We start from the raw sequence: 23,200 nt of genomic DNA, 5'->3' as shown, positions 1-23,200 counted from the left end.
TAACAAGTGTGATCCATATTAAATTATTTATTATAAATATACCTTTGCAATTTGGCAAAGGCCACTGGCAGCTTCGGAATGTCCAAGATTCGATTTCACTGAGCCCAACAATAAAGGAGTGTTTCTTTTAGCGCATAAAGCCTGGTCAATGGACATAACTTCAACGGGATCACCGGCAAGAGTACCAGTTGCATGAGCTTCCATATAAGATAATTCATTGGGCATGATTTCACATTCCTCGTAAAATTCGTCCAACAATATTTTTTGCTTCTCGAGCGATGGAAAGGTAATACCTTCTTCTTTAAAACCATCGCAATTCGTTTTACTGTGTACGAGAGTCGCATATATTCTTCTTGCATTCTTTGCCTTTTGCAGATATACTACTGCGACCGTATCGCTACGCATATAACCGGTGCCTTCCTCGTCAAAGGGTTTACAATAACCATCAGAAGACAAAACCCCTGAAAAAAGTCGATCCTAATAAACAAAATTCTTCGAGTTTTGATATCATTACAAAACGCAGAATATACAGGATAAACACTGGCAAAATAAATGTTATAAATAAAATAAATTTTATTTTTATTTTTATTTTTTTTGATGACGCGAATATAAACATGTATTTTTTAGAAAGTAGTGAAGATATATACATTGAAATATTAATATCGATTTTATTTCAATTTCTCACTATTAATTAAAACAAAAATACGAATAATTTTAGTTTGGGTGTTCCCCTTATTTATGCTTTCTCTAATATTTTAATTTTAATTATTACTGTTTTGCTCATTAGATATCAAATTTTTCCAAAGACCAAAATGCATAGAAATGATGGGTGACCCCTTATTTTATCTCAGCCCAAAACATCTCAGCAAAAATATCTCGTCTATAATATCTCAGCCATTAATATCTCAGAGCAAAAATATCTTGTCGTAATAATATATCGAACAAAAATATCTCATCAGGTAAAATAATATTGATGGGATGAAACGTCTGCTGGATTTATTAACGTTCTAATTCGTCGATTTAAACATTGCGAGTACATGTTTCTATTGTTGGCTTATATTAATAAATGGCATTTGTTGATCCTGTACAAATGATGGCCGTTTGATTTATTGTTCATTAATTCGTTCAGCTGATTCGTGTGGTTCGTGTATTATTGGCTCGTTAAGTACGTTAAGGCTCGTTAAGTAATTGTTGCTTTTTATTGTTAAAAATGCCGTTACACTTCCCACTCGGCATGTTATGTTGCTGAAATATTGAAATATTCAGAAATGGTGCAGAAATATTTCGTTAACATTTTATTTGTAACTATGCATCTGAAATATTTCAGAAATGTATCTGCATCATGTTTTTATAATATTGCATTAACAATATTTTTTAAATATTTCAGAAAGTGATTTACAATATTTGTAAGTTTCTATAATATTGCAAAAAAAATGTAGCAGATGCAATATTTCAGAAATATTTCTGAAACATTATAAAAGTAATATTACGTTTGCATTGCACGAATAATAATTTCTGTAACATATCAAACGCAACATTGCATTTAAAATATTTCTGAAAAATTTCTGAAACATTGCGTAGTAATGAAAAATTGAATTGCAGGCAGTGAATTTCTATAATATTGCAGAAGAAATATTGCAGTTGTAATGGTTTAGAAACATTTCTGATACATGATAAAACTATTATTACGTTTACATTGCACGCGTTATATTTTGAATGTTTCACATACAACATTGCATTTGTAATATTTCCGAAAAGTTGCTGACAGACTTTAGAACTTATAAAAAATTAAATTTATTATTATATAATTATTGCATTTTATTGCATTTTTTCTCTTTTATTAAGAATTTTCTGATATTCCAAATTTTGTCATATGGCATTTTTAATATAAAATATAAAATATTTAATAATATTTAATGCAAAATAATATTCGACGCTGACTGGCAAAAAGATTTATTTGTATATCTGTTGTTTGGGAATAAATCTGAGACAATTGCAGAAAAAGGCGCACGAGGACAGCAGTGATCGGGCGATATCGAAAGCGCCGATTATGGTAGCTATCTAGACTCTGAATTCGGGAGTAGGGTAGGCGAGTCTGCTCCGAGCAAGCACGATGAAAGCACGAGTCTCCTACTCACGTTACGCTAAAGTTCTCTACATAATTATAAGGAGCGTAAGCACAAATTTTACTGCGATATTACTGCTGACTTTATTGTGCCGAAGGCGTTGTGATACATTATGTGACTGCGAAACCACTGGACAATTAAACGTAAGCGAACTCTATGCAGAACTCATTTATTCCTTCTTCTGCCATTATTAACGAAAGGAATTGACGACTCGAAACAGGCGTCTTTTATAACACAGAGATTTATAACAAACATTTGGTTCTTCGAGCCGGATTCAGACCGGCCTCCGTGAATCCTGACGACTTAAAATTCGAGTCATTTGCAAGTTCGCTGAGTTCAAGAGCTCAAGGAATGTTTTGGGCTACGTCAGCACGATCGCCAAGGATCGCCAAGGTCTAACACATAAACATTTTTTTGCTGTTGCTCTTACGGAGTCTCCAAATTCCTCGTACAATAACAATGGTTCCCAAATATTCTAGTGTCACAACTTGCTGAAGTGCTCGATTCACACACATATAAAAAATGGAGCGACTCCTAGCCGAACAACAAGATGTTATCCGTTCTATCGAACGGACTATTGACAATTACAAGAAGCTGGGAGTGAAGCTACGCACTCCCGCCGTCACAAGAAGCCGGATGACTATCTTGAAGAAGCGTTAGACACAATGTCAAACTCTACACGCCGATATCAAAACTGCTGCAACTACGGAGCAGCGGACCGCTCTCCCCTACTTCGTGGAGGATGACTTCTCCGCTGCGGAAGAGAATTACCTAGAAGCGGCGGACTTCCTGGCTCAGGCTTTAGAAGAAATGGAGAAACCCGTAACGACTTATACTCATAATATTAATTCTTCTACTATAAGCGAATGCAATCCTGTCGCTATCCGTTGCCACGTATTAATCTTCCTAAGTTCTCGGGTCTATATACCGAATAAACGAATTTTCGAGATTTATTCCAGTCATTGGTCGCGTCAAACGAGAGTCTCTCTAACGTACAACGTTTACACTATTTAAAGGCTAGTTTGACGGGAGAAGCTGGGCTCGTGATAAAAAATATTTCGATAACCGACGCGAATTATAGAACCGCGTGGTCCGAACTACAAAGACGCTACGACAATCTGCGTGCAATCGTAACAGTTCATTTAAATTTGATTCTAGATTTGCCTTCAATGAAATCCGAGTCAGCTTTGGAGCTGAAGCGTGTTTATGATACGATTATTGATGCTTTGCATGCTTTGCGAAATATTGATGGTCGCAGAGTGGACGATGACTTTGTGGTTGCAATAACGGTGCGTAAATTAGATTCTCGTACTTTGCGGGAATGGGAAATACAGTCAGGAGGTGCTAATGATCCTCCGCTTTATTCAACATTGAGTGAATTTCTAGTCGGAAAAATGCGTGCGCTCGAAGCCATCTCCGACGTCAGAAACGATTCTAATAGCAAAAATCCCCGTACTGGAACCACGAAGTCCCTTGTCTTAAACGTCGCTCGTAACAAATGTATAGCTTGTCAAGAACCTCATGCTCCGTATCAATGTGATAAATTTAAATCTTTCTCCGTAGATCAGCGGAAAACTCTTATTGTAAAAACACAGCGCTGTTGCTATAATTGTCTCGGAAATGGACACTTTCCAAGTACTTGCCCTTCACAGAAGCGATGCACTCACTGCCAAGGGAAACATCACTCGCTTTTGCACGCTGAAAGCGAGCCTAATTCTTTAAAGGAAAGACCGAAAGCTTCGAAAGTTAATGACTCTAAGACGTTCCGGTAAGTGATCCGAAATCCACGCTTGCATTAAAGATACAGATTGATAAAGGCTCCAATCCAATCACAACTCCAGTCTTACTCGCCACGGCCAGGGTCTTAGTGAGGACGAATGAAGGTCGTGCGCTACAGATACAAGCGCTAATAGATACAGGTTCCGAAGCCACCTTTATAACGGAGAGGGCAGCACAGGCCTTTCTAAGCGCCAGAAAACTAAAGTCCGAGTCACAGGATTAGTAGGTCGGTGTTCTAATGTCTCAAATTACCGTACATTCCTTACATTAAGCTTTTGCGGTTCCGAGTTTTATCATGTTAATACCCGAGCTCTCATTCTGTCTACTCTTACGTCGTATAAGCAAATGCCAAAGGTCGACCACAAGCTATTCCCTCACTTGCAAGATTTACAATTAGCGGATGCGAATCCATCTAACCAAGACCGTATTGACTTATTGATAGGCGCGGATATCTACGGTTCTATCTTATTAGAAGGATTACGCAAAGGTTCTGAAACAGAACCAGTTGCCCAGAGAATTATCTTCGGCTGGGTCATATTCGGTCCTTACAATTCCATGTCTAGGAATGTGGACCAGACTATTAACCTGCACGCCACGGTATCTCCTTCTGTTGACGACAAACTTCGTAAATTCTGGGAGTTAGAAGAAATTTCCTTTTCGCGACCGCTAACTAAAGAAGAAGAATATTGCGAAAATCTTTTCGTTTCAAGCCACTATCAACGCCCCGATAGACCATATGTAGTTAGACTGCTCTTCAAAAGGGATGCTGTAACTGAATTCGGGAACTCTTTGCAGATTGCAGTTAAATCTCTGATTCGTTTGGAAACTCGTCTGTCGAGAGACCCTGCCTTGCATGAGGCCTACAATCGATTCTTAACTGAATATGAGCAACTTGGACACATGGCTCGAATCGCGCCTTCAGACCAAGATAGAAGTTCGACGTTCTACATGCCCCACCATCCTGTTCTTCGCGAAACAACCCCGCTGCGAGTTGTGTTTAACGCTTCCAGCCCTACTAACGTCGGTTTCTCTTTAAATGACCAACTCCTGGCCGGTCCTAAGTTGCAAGAGGATCTTCCTTCTATACTCTTACGTTGGAGAACACATCGATACGTATTTATTGCTGACATTGCCAAAATGTTTCGGCAAATATTAGTCCATCCCTTTGATACCGACTATCAGTGGATTGTATGGCGCCCCAGTCCTAATGACCCAATGGTACATTGCAGGTTACTTACCGTTACTTACGGACAGAAACCATCACCCTATCTAGCCAAACGCTCTCTGAAACAGTTATGTGTTGACGAAGGGGCAAGGTTCCCACTAGCTGTGTTGGTGCTCGAGGAGAGCACGTACGTCGACGACGCATTGTTCGGAGCGTACAAACAATCTCAAATACTTGAAATCCGCGATTAATTAAATAATTTATTGAAATTAGGAAGCTTCCAGCTGAGGAAATGGGCGTCTAGCCATGAAGAGCTTCTCGCTGATGTGCCTATAAGTGACCGTCTGGATCTCTCTAGTGTGTCCTTTCAAGAAGACCCTTCTATTAAAGCGTTAGGTTTGTCTTGGAATCCTTCCAACGACTCTTTTTTGTTCTCACTCAAGTTTTGCAAGTCTAAAGAGGCTTCGAAACGATCCGTGTTGTCAATTATTTCACGCATTTTTGACCCCTTAAGCTTGATCGCTCCCGTGGTAGCTTCCACAAAAATCTTTCTTCAAGAGCTGTGGATGCGAAAACTTGATTGGGATACACCCTTTCCCACCGACCTGTTAGAGTGGTGGGATAAATATTACTGTGGCCTACAGCATCTACGAGAGATCTCTATCCCTTGGTGGACTACGCAGGGCCCAGAAGTTTTAGATCTTGAACTGCACGGATTCTCAGACGCTTTCACCGAGCGTATGCTGCTGTAGTTTACATTAGAGTATTAAGCTCAGTGAATCAATTTCAAAACTCTGCTGATTTGTAAAACCAAAGTTGCTCCTATTAAAACTGTTAGCATCCCTAGATTAGAACTCTGCGCTGCTGCACTGCTCGCTCGACTCGTTAAATTCGTGCAAACTGCTCTTAAGTTACAATCCGTGCTGGTGTATTGCTGGTCGAACTCTAAGAGCATTCTTGCCTGGCTGCGACAGCACCCTTCCATCTGGAAAACATTCGTCGCGAATTGAGTGACGGATATACAAACGCGATTGCCTCTCGTTAAATGGGGATATGTCGAATCAAAATTGAACCCTGCTGACTGCGCTTCTAGAGGAGTGGAAGCTACTCCTCTCAGGGGAAAGCAGTTTTGGTGGAAGGGACCACCTTGGCTCAGCCACTCTACCTCGTGGCCGGAGCATAATCCTGCGATGCCGGCAGAGACTATCCCGGAAAAAAAGAGCGTTCAGGTTCTAACAGCAAATGCGGACTTACCCACGGAGATATCTTCGTGGCCTCGTCTTTTTCGGATAACTGCTTATTGCATGATATTTTCTTATAATCTCCAAAAGCGTGTAGGCACTTCAAGCGCCATCCCGAAAAGCGAAACATTCTCACTAGCTAACGCCATTAGGCGAGCTCGTTCCTTTTGGATAGCCAAAGTCCAGGATCTACATTTCGCCGAAGAGATTAAAACGCTTAAGTTGTCAAAACCCCTATCGCAATCCAGCAGTTTAAAAAGTTTGATTCTGTTCATTGATTCGGATGGCCTATTACGAGTAGGCGGGCGTTTAAAATACGCGCCTTTCTCTTTCGAAGAGAGACACCCCATCATTTTACCTCGACACCGAATCTCGGACCTCATAGCGGAGCAAGCCCATAAACGTTGCCTCCACGGAGGAACGCATTTGACGCTCCGAACTATAAGACATCAATTTTGGATAATAACTGCTCGAAATTTAGTCAGGTCTCTCATACGAAATTGCGTAGTGTGTGTTCGCCAACTGAGGGACGGTATCATCAAGCCCAGTAGAAGTCCATATTCGAGTGCCGTTGTACTCGTGAAGAAAAAAGACGGAACTTATCGCGTCTGTATTGATTATCGTCCAATCAACAAAAAGATTATTCGAGGCCAGTTTTCAACGCCGTTGATCAAAGATTGTATCGATGATCTGGCCTCAGCCCTAGTTTTCTCGGTGATCGACCTGAAGAATGGCTTCTTCCACGTCCCAGTTGCGAAAGACAGTCAACAGTACACGTCCTTTGTGACGCCTGACGGACAATATAATTTCCTGTTTGCCCCATTTGGCCTGTGTCCAATCAAACAGTCCGATCGAATTTCTGATATTCATGGAAGAAGTTTCCTATGAACTCATCAGGAGACGCATTCTCCGCAAGTACTTGGATGACGTTGTCATACTAAGTAGAGATAAAGAGGAAGCAATGTACGGACTTCGTGAGACCTTGAGAGTCGCAGCTGAAAATGGATTGGTGATCAACTGGAAGAAATGCAAGTTTCTGGAACGAGAGGTAGAGTTCCTTCAACATATTGTCGGGGGTGGCTTTGTCCGTCTCTCCAACAAAAAGATCAAGGTAGTACAGAAGTTTCCGAGACCCAAGTGTCGAAGGGATCTCTTTCCTTGAATTAACAGACTATTTCCGCAAATTTGTTTTAAATTACGCAATTATTGCTCGACTATTATCTGATCTCCTGAAAGGCAGTAAGGGGTTTGGTTTCGGAGCGGCATAAGAAGAGGTGTTGAAGACGATATTGTCGAAGGAGCTCGTGTTACGAATTTACAAGCCTGACGCAATCACGGAACTTCATACAGATGCCAGCTGGGATACGGGGCAATTCTATTGCAAAAGGACTCAGTAGACGACAGCTTCCACCTCATCTACTATATGAGCCGCAAGACGTCGAAAGCCGAGCAGAAGCTTCAGTTGTATGAATTGGAAGTGCTTGCCATCGTCAACGCATTTAAGAAATTCCGAGTCTACCTCCAAGGTATCAAGTTTAAGATCGTAACAGACTGTGAATCATTCCGGAAGACGTTGAACAAACGTAACTTGACAGCTAAGGTTGTGAGATGGGCGTTATTCATGGAAGAATTCCAGTACGAGGTGAAATATTGAGCGGGATAACGTCTACGACATATAGATGCCCTCAGCCGCTACCCAGTCTTAACTGTAGACGACACGGTTACGCAGATAATACAGAAACAACAGGACGAAGACGAGAGACTACGTGCAATAAAACGGATAAAAATCCATACGAAGATTACATAGTCGAGAACGGTTTATTAATGAAAAGAGTCGATAACAAGTTCGTCATAGTACTTCCTAGCAATATGCACATGGACATCATTCGCAGAGCTTATGAAAACGGACACTTCAGTGTAAAGAAGATGACCGAAAACATCAATGAGGACTTCTACATCCCTAAGTTGAAAGAGAAGCTTGAGAGATTCATCAGTTGTTGTGTACCATGCATCCTGGCGGGCAGAAAGAAGGGGAAAACGGAAGGCGAGCTCATGCTTACCCCGAAAGGAGATGTACCATTGTCGACGTATCACATCGATCATCTTGGCCCGATGACATCAACGTCGAAGCAATACAAACACTTATTCGTGGTTATTGATGCTTTCTCATGGCTATACCCTACCAAGATAAACGCGAAAGAAGTGACTGCTAAGTTGACGATGCAGCAGGTGACCCTCCAGGGGGTGGGAGGAATCCTTCCGGAGCCTCTAGGGGCCCGGGGGAACCCTCCACTACGGGTTTTGCGAACCCGTGCCCGAGCACATCAGTACCGTAATCCACGGCATTCCACAAGGCCTGTCGTGGACCGGGGAGTCCTTTTCAGGACACGCGAGGCAGACTACTTCTATAAACAACTGTCCGGCCGGACGGGGCCGTAAGGAAAGAGCCTTTGCTTCCCCGACCGTCCTAAGGGAAGGAAAACCCTGACAGAAAACCGGGGGACCGGTAGCCCTGCTTAGGAGTCGGGATCAGGCTTTGGCCATCCTGACTCCAACTGCCGGTAGGGGTCGGCGGCCCTGACTTCAATCGCCCGGTCGGCCGGGACCGTTAGGGGGGAGTTTCTACTCTTCCCGCCGGCCACGGGGTGAGTCCGAATCGCTCGGCCATTGCACGCCGGTGCTCCGGCGGGTTGGGGGATTCGGACCAAGTACGGGGGGACAGGCCTCTCTCGTCCATTGCACGCCGGTGCTCCGGCAAGGCGGGAGGGTGTCCTGTGGGGTTCTTTCGGGGATCCAGGGTGGGAAGGTCCTCACTCCTGAGGCGGGCAGGGATGCCGTCTCGCCGAGGGAGTGGGAAGACCCCTGTCTCGCAACCCATTGCACGCCGGTGCTCCGGCAGGGGAGACGGGGGTAACCTCCTTTCAGAAGTCCCTGTACGTGGTGCAAGGACGACCGGAGGGAAGGCCCTTGTTGGAGACTAGCACACCAGGGACGTGGTCTCACGGTGTCTCCAACAGGGAGGGTCGTCCCAGGCCGCTCGGACGTATTCCGAGGTTGGGGCCGGGGCGACCTGGGTGGGAGACCCGTCGGGCCGCTTGGACGTATTCCGAAGTCGGGGCCGGCGGGTTTAGCTTCCGGATGCAAGGACCGGAAGTGCGAGCGTAGGCTCGCCAGCAAACGACTGCGACACTTGGGGGGCGCCCTAAGCCCTGGCCTCTCGCGGGCGGTTGGCGGGGGTGGGGACCGGGATCGAGACTCTCGGCCGGATCTGCCCCCCGTCTAGCTTAGCGCGCGTGAGGTGTACGGTAGGGCGCTTCCCCCCTACCCCAAGTTTGCTGACGAGTGATATGGGACGTCGGTGCGGAGGGTACCTCGGCCGACGACCCCGGAAGCTAGGCCGGCTCCCCTGGCGGGAAGGGCGGTAGAGGGGTTGCAGCTTCTTACGCCCGGAACGTCGGGGGAGTCCCCTCTTGTCGTGGCAACGCCTCCCACAATGCCCTCGTTGTCGGAGGCGGGGGACCCCCGAAAAACCCGCGGTGCGTTTGCTCCTTGATGGGCAGCGCCCGCGAAGGAGTAGGGGGTTGGGACCCGTCCCGTTGAGAAATTCCGGGACCATGGTGTAGTCTGTCCCCCCGGGGAACTCGGGGCCCGGCCGGCCCTATCGAGGACCGGTCGGTGAGGGCATGCCCTGACAGTTAAGCCGTGGGAGGTAAAAGAGGTGATATTTTCATGGAGCCTATAACGACGAGCTTAGGGAGTGCGGAGAGTCGGGATCGAGGGTCTTCGGGGCCGACTCTTCGCGAGAGAAAGGGAGCAGGATGCAGACCCGGAGGGGTCGCACAGACGGGTCGGTCCCGTCAGCGCTGGCAAGTGCGGGGAGTATGGAGGAAAACCTCCAGGGGAAGGATGATTCTCCATTCACGGAGGCATTGAGACCTCCTGATGTGTTGACAGCGGGCACATCGGGAGAATTGGCTACCGCTGCTAACAGCGCTAGGAAGCGAGGTACTTCCAAGGCCATCCCGAGCAAGCTCGGAAGCCCAAGGAATACCAGAGCAAGGAGCTCTCAACGAGCTACCCGGGGGTCTAACATCCCTGAACCCCAGAAGGCGAGCTCCTCTCAAACTAGCATTATAGAGAGAGCTGGCACTGCCATCGTCCTGTTAAATGGCCATCGTCCAGGAAAATGGCCAATGAGGATAAAGCTTTGAAAAAGAGCAAAGACTTCCTTGCAGGAGTCAGCAGGGCGAAATCCTCTAATTCCATGGACTTCGATGACTACGTCAACGATGAGTCCGTGAAACAGAGCTCTGACCAGGATATGGAACCTGTGTCACACAATGAGGGTGCCGAAAAGGCGCCAGCCACCTTTGTCTCCAAAATTCCTACCAAGAATCCGGTGGGAAAGCCGATTACAACCGGCGATTATGAATGGACGAAGGTGGAAATGGCAAGGAAGGAGCTAGAAGTGGAGAAGAAGCGATTGAGGGATTTGGAGGATAATTCAGTCGCCGCCGATCTCAGCAAGAGCCGAAGGGTCCGTGAGAAGGTATTGCTGGAAGAGCTTAATTTTTCTCTATCGGTGAACCTTCCTAATAAGATTATCGACGCCGTTCGCCTGGTCGATAAAGTCTGTGCCTCGGCCCAGAACATTAAAGTCACGGACAAGAAACATTTAAATAATGCCGCTGCAACTATTACAGCGGCCATTACTCATTTGGTGAGAAAGACCGAGCTGGACTCCAAACCGGCTAACGAAGTGGCACTAGACGAGCTACGCTCTGAAATTGCCAAGCTTAGGCAAGAAAATGCTCTACTTCGCGAGCAGATGAAGGAGGTGTTGGGCCACTGTGGGAAAGAGATGAGCCCACGGATATGGACGTGGACATAAATAGCCCATACCCAGACTCTGACGGAATTGGACGTAGGTTAAGAAGAGGGTCTGCCAAGAAATACGTTCATGATTCGTCGGAGGAAGACGACGAGGACGAGTGTATAGCCGCAACTGATGAGAAACGCGAGATAGCGTTAGCCGTGAAAAAACGCCAAAAAATTCTCGGCGAAATCGACCGGGACGGTCAGCCCGCTGTATTCAGACCACCGTTAAAGGAGACTGGCCCCACTTTTTTGGAGAAGGCGGTGCTTCCCTGCGGACTGGCCGGAGAGGGCCCTATGGAAAATAGAATCCTGGGGGCCCTCTCTAGTCAGATGAAGGAGATGTTTCAACAGTTTGCTGCCGGCATTATGGCAGCAATGCCAAAACCGCCGGCGAATGTGACACTCTCCGAAGGAAGCCGTGGAACTAAAGGGCCTAAACCCAAATCGGGCAAAGGCACACCCGCGGTTTCCGAGAAGCGGAAGGCCAACATCGGTGACAACAGGAATGCCAAGGGAGCGAATAAAACCGTTGCTCCTACCCCTGGGAGTAGGGGGTCTGCAGCTGGCACTAATAAGAGCACCGATCAAGCCGTTCCAGTTCCCGCTCCAGCCAGGTCTACGGCGGCTGCTGCCGCGGCGGCACAGTCAGAGGACTGGGCCACCGTGGTTAAACGCGGGAAAAAAGAAAAAGAGGGAAGCAAACAAACTGCGGGGAAGAGCGCCAAGGGCGGTGGAGCTTCAACTAGTAAAGGAGGCCCATCCAAAACCGCACCCAAAACGCCGGCCAAATCAACTACGGATGGTAAAGCCACTAAGACCAGCAAATGGAGAGTGCCACGGTCAGCCGCGATCACTCTCACAAGCTTGGAGGGAGATTATGACTCCCTAATGAAAGAAGCCACCCAGGCAATAGCCCTTAAAAACTTGGGCATCAATGGAGGTCTTTGACTACGAAGAGCGCAAACCGGGGCCTTGCTTATCGAGGTTCCCGGTCAGGATGGAGCTGTAAAGGCTGACTTGCTCGCAGATAGGATGGCGACCCTGTTCGCAGGCAGACCTGGCGTCAAAGTAGCCAGGCCATGCAAAACAAGCGAGTTCAGGGTCATGGACCTGACGGATTCGGTAACCGCGGGTGATGTGGCCGAGTCCGTAGCTAAGGTTGGCGAATGTCAAATCGCCCAGATCCAGGTGGGTGGACTACGAAGAGGGCCCAACGGCTTCCGTACAGCCTGGGTACGGTGCCCCCTTATTGCGACAAATAAAGTCCTAAAGGATAAACGTATCCAAATAGGATGGTTTGCCGCACGTGTTCAAGCGCTCGAGGCCAGACCTCTACAGTGTTTTCGCTGTTTGGAGGCTGGCCACGTGCAAGCGCAGTGCTCTGGGGGAGTGGACCGCAGCTCCCAGTGTTACAGGTGTGGCGAGGAGGGCCACCTGGCACGGGAGTGTGCGGCTAAGCTGCGATGCCCGATTTGTGCAGACAGTGGGAAACCGGCGAATCATCGGGTGGAGGGCAAAGCTTGCCCCTCATCTCGCAAAAAGCCGAAACCCGGGAAATCTGCGAAAACCCAGCCTGCAAAAGGGAAAGATGGGGAAGAGATGAAGGTGGAGGTGCTTCCCGCACCCCCCACTAACGCTCCCACTAACGGTCACCAAGAGCATCCAGGTGACGAACATCGTGATTCCTAAAAGGGCCCCAGTGAAAAGGGCGGCCTAGGACGATTCAGCAGGTAGTCAGGATAACCACGATAGCGACACGAGGCCCAAGGCCCAAAGGCGCAGGAAAGAGAGGGCGCCGGAAATACCTACGGACCAGGCCCAACTGCAACAAGATCTGCAGCCACCCCGAGAAGAGGTTCCCAGTCAGGTGAGCGGGACATTGACAGAACAAACAGTGCACGTAGAGGGAACAGGGCCACCTACAACGACCCTGCCTGCCGATGAACAGGAGAGCATGGAAGGAGTGAAGGCTCCCGACACGGCTCAACATTAATGGCTTATAAAATCCTCCAGGCAAATCTTAATCACTGCCGCGCTTCGCAGGACGTGTTCTTGCACACGATGGCGGAGCGCGGCAGTGGCCTGAAGGTGATAGCCAAGCCGTATTGGATACCGCCCGGTCACCCGTGCTGGGCAGTAAGTCGGTGCGGCAGAGCTGCCATTACATGGCGGATGACGGACGAGCCCGTCCCCTGCTCGCGTCTTGAGGCGGGGGATGGGTTCGTCGCCGTCAGATGGGGGCATGTCGTGATCGTCGGGGTGTACATCTCCCCCGCGACCGACGTGCCCGGATACGAGAGGTTCCTAGACGACCTGAAAGACTGTCTCGGGAAATTCCTGCCAGGTCAGCAGGTGTTGGTGGCCGCGGACTTCAACGCCAAATCGGTGACTTGGGGTTCCCTGGCCACTGACAGGAAAGGAGGAATCCTCACGGATTGGGCAGCGAGTCTGGGCCTGGTGTGCATAAACACCGGTGGGGTCCAGACCTGTGTGCGGCAAAGGGGGGTCTATTGTGGATCTAACGTGGGCCAACCCCCCCGTCGCACGCCGCATGCGGGGATGGAGAGTGGCCGTGGAGCTCGAAACACTATCTGATCACCAGTGGATCGAAATGAGTCTCCCGGTCACCACCCCAGAGGTCCAGGCTCGCCGGCGGGAGGTGGATCGACGCTTTCCCCGGTGGGCCCTGCGCAAACTGGACGAGGAGATGCTCAGGGCCTCGCTGCGCGTCTCCCTATGGGTGGACGACTTGTTCCTCCAGTCGGAGAGCGCCGACGAAGCTGCGGCTCGGATCGGGGACGCTATGACTAGAGCGTGTAACGCTGCGATGCCCCGGTCCAGGCCCTACCCGAGAAGGGCGGTGTATTGGTGGACGGAGGAGATTGCCGAGATTAGGCGCTCCTCCGTCCACGCCAGGCGTCTCTGGTTGCGAGCGAGACGCAAGCGCAACCCACAGCGCCTAGAGGAGGCGGGAGAGGGCTACCGCTCCGCCAAGCGGGCCCTCTCCCTGGCGATCAAAGTGGCCAAAGATCGTGCCTGGAAAAAGATGCTGGAGGATCTCTACTGGGAGCCGTGGGGGCGCCCCTATAAAATGGTCCTCAATAAGTTGAGGACCTGGACGCCCCCAGTAACGGAAGGAATGAACCTCGAGTTCCTCAAGGAGGTGGTGAATGCCCTCTTTCCGGACGATCCCGGGGAGAGGGTGAACGGAGGTCCACCTCCCCCCGTCGGGGAGTGGAGCGAGAAACTCGAGGTCACGTTGGAGGAAATGAGGGCCGCAGCTAAAAAGCTGCAGGCCGGGAAAGCTGTCGGGCCAGACGGGATTCATGGCAAGGCTTGGTCCCTGGCCACGGGGGAAATGGCCGAGCGACTGAGGCAATTGTATACCCGGTGCCTCAGGGAAGGCCGTTTCCCCCAAACTTGGAAGACGGCAAGATTGGTCCTCCTCCCAAAGGCAGGCAAGCCCGCCGATTAGCCTTCTGGATATAGGCCAATCTGTTTGCTGGACGAAGTCGGCAAGTTGTTCGAGCGAATTATCGCCAGCCGACTCGTCCGGCACCTGTCCCGGACTGGTCCGAACTTATCGCCGGACCAGTACGGCTTCCGAGAGGGCAAGTCAACGGTTGACGCAATACTGCGTATCCGTGCCCTCTCGGAGGCCGCTGCGAGGGACGGCAGGGTGTTACTTGATGTGTCTTTCGACATTGCAAACGCGTTTAACACCCTGCTGTGGCCGGTCATTAGGCGGGCGCTCCTATACCATGGGGTGCCCGACTACCTGATAGCCGTGCTGTTCGATTATCTCCGGGACAGGAGATTGGCCTACACCGACTGGAACGGTGTAGTTAGGGTAAGGCTGATCGTGCGGGGGGTTCCACAGGGGTCGGTATTAGGGCTACTTCTGTGGAACCTTGGCTATGACGCCATCCTGCGTGCCGCCCTCCCCTCAGGATGTTGGCTGAACGGGTTTGCCGACGACATATTCCTGGGGGTCGAGGCCGGCACTTGGGAGGAGGCCATCAGACTCGCAGACGTCGCGGTAACAAAGGTGGTGGCCGATATTAGGAGGGCGGGCTTAAAGGTGGCTCCCCAGAAGACTCAAGCGGTCTTCTTTTATGACCGCAAGATGGGGAAGCCACCCAAAGCCTATATTATGGTGGAAGGAATCCGTGTTTCCTTGGAGGACAGCATGAAGGTGCTGGGCCTCCAGTTGGACGGCACTTGGAGCTTCGGCGGGCACTTTGCTCGCCTAACTCCCAGAGCGATGGTGGTGGCAAGTAGCCTAGCTAGGCTAATGCCAAACCTGGGAGGGGCGAGCGGCGGTGCTCGCCGACTCTACGCCGTGACCGTGCAGGCCGTGACGCTTTACGGCGCCCCGGTTTGGGCGCAAGAGGCGGAGGGCTCCGTGCGCATTAAGACGCTTTTGCGTCGAGTCCAGCGCACGGTAGCCCTAAGAGTGTCACGGTCCTACTGTACGGTCTCGCACAATGCGGCAACGCTCTTGTCGGGTCTTCCCCCGCTCGAACTGGCGGCGAGGCAACACAATGAAGTGCATAGGCGCGTTGCCAAGCTCCAAGAAAAAACGGCCCTTATAAGAAGGTGGCAGGATGAGTACCTGGCCACTTCTAAGTATGGATTAAGGATCGTCGAGGCCGTCCGACCCTGCCTGGCAGATTGGCTGGGCAGGAGGGGTCTCGGGTTATCATTTCATTCGGTGCAGGTGCTGACCGGACATGGTTGTTTCGGGAAATACCTGCACCGAATTGGGAAGGAAACCACCACCCAATGTCACCATTGCAACGAGGAGGAGGACACGGCGCAGCACACGCTGGAGTTCTGTCCAGCGTGGGCAGAACAGCGCCGTGTCCTTAGGGGAAAGGTCGGGGAAGACCTCTCCCTTCCGACCATTGTGGCGGCAATAGTCGGTCAAGAAACGAGATGGCGGGCATTCCTGGCTTTTTGCGGCCAGGTAATGTCCGCCAAAGAGGAGGCGGAGCGGATCCGTCAAGGGAAACAAAATCTTTAAACGGCGAATCCGCTCCACCAACCATGACACTGGCTGCGGGCCTTCTAAGGCCCGCTCTTCTCTTTGGGGGAAGCGTCACGGTTGGGGCAGGAGGTAGAAACGCAGAACGTTCCAACTAGAAATACCCAGCGGGACATTTAGATCCTGCTGCCCCCCCCTTCTCGGGGCGAGGGATAGAATCACCACATAGGTGATACGCGAGGTACTGAACCTCCAGACCCCTCCCTCCGACAGAGGGCTGGGATCTGGAAGAAGGAAGGTTCGACACCCGGCTGGGACTCCGGGTGTCGAACCATGCCTCCCAAAAAACACCGGGAGAGGACGACGGGGGAGGGTGGTGTCTACATCCCCGCCGTATACAGAGAAAGTCGACTCTTTAAGAGTCCTGAGCCTCAAGTCTCAAAGGAGGAGGCCCAGATAGGGCCATGCGCCGGGGGGCGACTGGAAGGAATTATCAATAGTTCCTACGCGTCTCCCAATGCGGCGCAGTGCTGGACACCCGTGGAGTTTTAGTAGGTAAAAATTCCACACTCCCCTCATCCCCTCCCAGGGGGGTGAGGGGGTCTTCCCCCTCCAACACCGAAAAGGCTACCGGTCAGGAATGGCCGGTAATAGAAGATTTCTCCACGTTAAAAAAAAAATGCAGCAGGTGACGTTTGGTAGCCCACAACGGATCATCAGCGATCGACTGCATTCACGTCAGGCGAATTTAGGAACTACTGTACGTCAGAGAATATAGAGCACATCAAAATCCCCACCGGAGTACTCAGAGGGAATGGCCAAGTCGAGAGAGTCAGGATCATTATACCAATACTAACGAAGCTGGCTTTGGATCATCCCGACAGATGGTATCGCTATGTGGACCAGGTTCAAGGTTGCCTAAACCGCACATATCAACAGAGTATTGGAATGACTCCATTTTTGAACTGATCTTTGACGTAAAGATGAGGCGGAAGGAAGATTCACGGGTTCTGGAGCTTATCGAGCAAGAATCAGCCGAGTTTTTTGAGAATAACCGAGAGGACCTACGTAGTTTAGCCAAGGCGAATTTGTATAAGATACAAGTAGAAAACCGGTGTACGTTCAACCGAAACCACAAGGCCGCTATATTGTACAAGAAGGGCGACATTGTAACCATTAAACGAACACAATTTGGTCCCGGACTGAAAATTAAAAAGAAGTTTTTCGGTCCATACAAAGTATCGCAGGTTAACGGCAATCATCGTTACGAGATGATTCGAGTTGGAGAAGGAGAAGGTCCGAAAATAACTACTACTGCAGCGAACTACATGAAACCATACCAGTACCAGGGAGATGACTCTTCGAGGATCGAAGATTAGCAGAATGGCCGAGTGTAAAAGTGGGCCCCGAGTTCGGTGGCGGCATCGACAGATGGCACGCGCGTGAGACATTCGCGCGGGGACAGCAGAGTGCGTAGTCGACTACGCTCCGAGAAAGACTGATTATACTTTATCCGTATTAAAGTTATTTAGTTTTTTTACAAAAAAAGAAAACGTCCATTCTTACACCATCCTCAGAATCGTAACCCTACATATATGATAAAAATAAGGAATTACAGAATCCCGCCTCAGGCTATATACATGATCCATGTATGGACTTTGCATATGGACCTTTGTTTAAAATAGAATGAATACCAGCAGTGAGAATGTAACTAAGGTGAACGAGCAACAGGGATTTAGTTATCTCAGTATATTTACAAGAGCTCCTCCTGATGAGCAGAGACACAATAAAAATACAACACAAATAATATCAGTCAATTCCAATAGTAAACACATGAAATAGTAGCGCAGTTGAAAGCAAATCAGAATAATAATATAAAAAATATTGGCAGTAATTATGTCAAATAATAATTTCTTTACGACATTGTATGTGTCGTGATCGCAAATCGCATCACTTTGTTTAACGCAATGAAACTATTGTAACTGTAAATCTAATAACTCTTGTAAGCGCTTCGAAAATCATATCACGCAGAATACGAAAAGTCTTGGCTTTGAAACAATATTGTAAACAATATTGTAAATGCAATAAATTGCGTGTAATACTGAAGGTAATTTGTAATAATCTGATTAAAATAACTCTGAAAGAAATAACGCACGGAAACTTAAACTACGAAGTTGAATTTTACGCAACGCAATGTCGAAAATAATAAGTCGAATTATTCTTAATAGAAAGCAATATAGTAATGTAAGGCATGTGATGCCTCGCACGAGTCTTTAATTTATTACTACGAAAACGCAATGTTCCCCGCGTGACGGGCTGAACAATGAGGTATTAAATTTCAAAGTTATTGTAACGCACCGCAATAATCACTGAATCTCCCGAAAATGAGATTACACGACTAAACGTCTCGAGTCAAACACTGCGCGGAATCAAAAGAAATATATATATTTAACGCGGGTACGCGTGGTGGAATTCAATATTCGGTTTGTTACTCTAGCGATCTTAAATACAAGAAATACCGTCGTTAGACAGCGTTATCCGAAGTAATCGAAAGGGCTTTAACAAGCCCCCAAAGGCGTGGTCCACACTTATCCGAAACTCGGAAAGAAAATAAAACGAAGTACTTAACGTTGAAGAACACAACTCGATCGTCCCAGGCTATGTTAATAAGGGATGTAATCCTCGTCTGAGCTAGCGTAATTCGTCCTTCTTAATAGGCACGCGTATCCTTCGTCCTTCGTGCGTCGGCAAGAATGTTCTCGCTCTCTCTTTCTCTCTGTGCTAAGCACGGAAATCGCACGCACGCAGCATTCAATCCGGTCGTGATCTCGAGCATCATTCCACGCGCGGTAACGCGGGCGCGAGGCCGGTACCTCGAAAGTAATTGTGCAATGGCGCAGCTTTATACGACACTTTCCGAGCGGAATTTTTTTTGGTATATTCAGAATCACGCCTTGCACTAATAACTGATACAACCGAACGATCTCACTAGACCGTATTTTATCGGGATCACGCTTTTACGACCAATTCTAGCAAAACAAGCAAAAGAACAACGAACTCGAAACGTGCTTTCGGTATCGCGGACCTTGAGCGAATGACGCAGAACGCGGCTTTTTACGTATCGTCGCGTTGCAAGCGCGGACCGGTAACAACAATTGACGATCGGCAGCGCGCCCCTTTCTTCCGGCGCCGCTGTCGCCGCGGTCGTGGTGTCGCTATCGATACTACTAGCGAGTCGATATTTTCGAGAACGCGCTTAATTCGAACAACCTTTGATCGCGTATAAAGCTGGACCTAATCAACCAAATCAAGAATTGTACATTAAATAAGAGTAGAAAGGACTGAAGAATATAATAGAATTAGAAATTAATACTTCAAAATTTGCGGAAGTTATAAAGCTGCCACAGACATTTTTCAAAAAATTCAAAATTTTATAAAAAATAAACCCTTTTACCGATTTCATCGCCAAATTCAATACTAACTTTCCTTTAATGATACTCTACATTTAAAAAAAGTTAGTGGCTTCTATAATTTTGGTATTATAAGTACGGATCATACCCCGATCATGGCTTAATTGTCTAGATCATGCCCCGATCTTGGCTTAATTGTCTGAATCGTCCCCTCCTTGACTTAATTGTCTGAATCGTCCCCCAATTTTTACTCAAATCATGCCCCGATCTTGGCTTAATTGTCTGGATCATGCCCAAATCTTGGCTTAATTGTCTAGATTATGCTCCGATCTGGGCTTAATTGTCTGGATCATCCCTCGAACTTGGCTTAATTGTCCGGATCATGCCTCAATCTTGGCTTAATTGTCTAGAGCATGCCCCAATCTTGGCTTAATTGTCTGGATCATGCCCTGATCTTGACTTAATTGTTTGGATCATACCGATCTTAGATCATGATTCGATCTAGACAATTAAGCCAAAAATATAATAAAACTATAAATAGCCCGATATTTCAAAATTTGCCACACATATTTCTAAAAAAATTATGGACCTTTGATTGCGTATAAAAATGGATCTAATTAACCAAATCTTAAAAAATTATATATGAAATAGGGGTACAAAAAACTGAAGAATATAATAGTATTAGAAATAGATCGATATCTTAAATGTTGAGAAAGTTACAGCGTATAACACACTTTTCTGAAAAATGAAAATCTCCTTAAAATCCATACCGGTCGACGGATTTTAAGAAAATTAGAGAAGAACATACTTTCTATAATACTCTATTTGTGTGCAAAATTTCAACCCGGTATCTAAAAAATTGTAGAAGTAAATGCGTGTACAAAAAAATCTGTACACACACATATACATACATACATACTCCCGGACATTTTCTACTAATATGATTTCTCGACATTTTGGAACATTCTAAACCTATTTCCATCAAAATCTCGAAAAAAATTTTTTCACCATCACAAAGCTTTCTCTATAAGGAAGCAAAATTGAGCCCGATATCTCAAAATTTGCGGAAATTAAAACAACTACGAACGTCAAATCCGCACGCACGCACGCACGCGCGCGCGGACATTTTGTAGAAATGGGATTTTCGACGTTTTGGAACATTCTAAACACATTGGTAAAATAAATTAATAATTTTTTTTTAAATAAAAACAAAGCTTCCTCTATGAGGAAGCAAAAACAATTAATCTTATAAAATAAATATTTTTTTGTTAAATATTGCTCAAAAAATAAAAAAATATATATTGTATTAATATAACAAGTACACGACATATGACAATGGTTACCAACATAAAATTTGAAATTTGCGTAAAGATGGAAATAAATGAGATATAAACAAACATATTAATATTTCTTATGTGATCCAACATACAATATACAATATACGATATACAATATACAATATAATAAGATATAATAAATACATACCTAAATGGTAAAATTGTAATTGTGTATGAGGATGGTTGCAAAGATTGGCGGAAGCGATAATGGCCGCGTCGCATTCTCCGGATCGAATCAGCTCGTAAGCTTTCACTATAGCAACGTTACTTGAACTACATGCAGTATCAATATTATGCGATTGTCCAATAACGCCAAGCCAGTAAGAAATTCTATTTGCCATGAAAGAAACGTTGCTTCCAATCATGGATAACTTAGCAAACTAATTAAAATACATGTTTTTAAATATATGTGAAGTATTAAAATGTATAAATAATAAGTTAAATATTATATATTTTTAAAGCTGTTAAAACTATTGTATAATGTTTCTATAATTTTACATAGTAATAAGACAAATTTTCATATTTGCAACAAGAATTTTATATAGTTATCATTTCTTTAAATAAATTTCTATTAATTGTGTTGTATATAATAATTAAATATATCACACCTCAGAATGTTTAAAAAAAAATTGCGTACGAGTATCAGCTATAGTAATTGCTGTAAAAACACTCGTTCTTGTTCCCCGTAATTCTTTTGGATTTACACCCGCATCAATAATTGCTTCGTAAGCATGTTCGAATAACATTCTAGACATAGGATCCATTATATCAGCTTCCATGGCGGGTATATTGAAAAATTCTGAATCAAATTTCTCAATATTGTTGACTTTACCGATTCGATGGGGCATATTATAAGCTATATAAGAAATGAGTATATTATTAAGTAACAAGTAAAAAAGGACTTTGAGAGTACAATGCGACAAACAATGCGTGAGTTAACGTAGCATCGATTTTTAATAACTATAATAGGATACATAATTAACATCGGATGTTTCGGCTTTGCTTGAAACCATTTTCAGCGGTAACAAAATAATCTCACGCTCTCTGGGAAGAAATAAGTGAGTAATTTCAAAATTTGGTGGATTAATTATGATGTAATTTTCCGCGAAAAAACAGTTAATATCACAGTTTATAATAAAATCGAAAGAAAGGAAATAACAATCAGAACTTGAACAACAAAAGAAGTGAAGTCACTCCACTCAGCTCAGAAAACGCGAAAATAAGCTCAAATTTTATAAGAATATTTATACGTTATATGCATATACTTCTTTCTATATAAAAAATAATAATGCTCTAAAAAGATTCATAATATGCATCTGGATCGTTTTTTACCTATAATATTAGAAATAACAAAGTCACGAAAATGTTTGAAAAAATGTATATATATGTAACACAGTTTTCTTGATAATTCTGACATCATTTTTAAAGATTATTAGATTAGATATTGCAAATCTTTAATTACGATCAATATGAAATATGAATACTTTATTTAATAAGTTTTGAGATTATATCTTAATGTAAAAAGAAAAATTTATTACTATTATTCCACCGTCCATGATCGCTCGAACCAAGATCCACCTTGTTAAAAAGATTTTCTTGGAGTTCTTTTAAATTGTCACTATTAGGAAATCGGCCAGCAATACCAGAGATAACGATTTCTTCTTCAGCATCGATGCTGATATTCGAGTTCGATCGATTCATAGTATCTTAATTTTTGTTCAAAGCAGATAAATTCTATAACGAGATGCCATTATTTATTTATTGAGAAAATAGACATAAATATAAAATAAAGAAAAACAATCAAATACAATTTAATACTACATACACGTACCAATAGGAAGTGGAAGCAACGTGGCAATTGAAACACTCAAGATTGAAGTTAAAGCGTAACTAAATCGCATATCTCCGATCCTCTCTACTTTATTGTATATATATTACATTTTTTGTACATACATATTAATGTTGCAACCGATTAAAATTTTGAATAATTCAACACCTGACGTTTTCATTATCGCATGTTTACCATACAATCGTGGAACAACTGGTTGATTTTTTTTTTAATTTTTATGTTTCTCCTTTAGAGGAACTTGAGTGCCACACACAAAATACATAAAACCCCAATCCGTGACACGAAAAACGCTCTTATACTAAAAAAAACCTACTCATGGATCACTTTAACCATTCTCATGCTACGCTGAAAATGATTTGTTCCATTTCTCCTTTGGCACAGAGAAACTTCTGCCAAGTTGCGCTTGCGTGAGCGCACTACGGACGCGT

The 23,200-nt window shown here is 45.8% G+C and overlaps 1 protein-coding gene across 3 annotated transcripts in view; it reads right to left on the bottom strand.

Moving 5' to 3' along the window:
- The window catches only part of LOC139821852 (fatty acid synthase-like), a 56,295-nt gene extending 33,476 nt beyond the window's left edge, over nt 1–22,819 (bottom strand). The window contains exons 1-5 of one of the 3 annotated variants that reach the window (XM_071793210.1): nt 22,755–22,819; nt 22,462–22,657; nt 21,532–21,779; nt 21,072–21,303; nt 43–461 (exon numbers count right to left, since the gene is read on the bottom strand). In XM_071793210.1, the coding sequence (XP_071649311.1) occupies nt 43–461; nt 21,072–21,303; nt 21,532–21,779; nt 22,462–22,624 (1,062 nt within the window). In that variant the 5' untranslated portion in view covers nt 22,625–22,657; nt 22,755–22,819. Of the gene's footprint in view, nt 1–42; nt 462–21,071; nt 21,304–21,531; nt 21,780–22,461; nt 22,658–22,748 lie in introns of all 3 variants that reach the window. The other 2 variants (XM_071793211.1, XM_071793212.1) reach the window with 2 other exon arrangements.
- Between the last annotated feature and the right edge of the window lie 381 nt (nt 22,820–23,200).

The sequence above is a fragment of the Temnothorax longispinosus genome, chromosome 11, assembly GCF_030848805.1.
Source record: "Temnothorax longispinosus isolate EJ_2023e chromosome 11, Tlon_JGU_v1, whole genome shotgun sequence".
Lineage (NCBI taxonomy): Eukaryota > Metazoa > Arthropoda > Insecta > Hymenoptera > Formicidae > Temnothorax > Temnothorax longispinosus.
The sequence above is the reverse complement of the archived record's forward strand: the minus strand, read 5'-3'. Positions and strand labels throughout refer to the sequence as shown.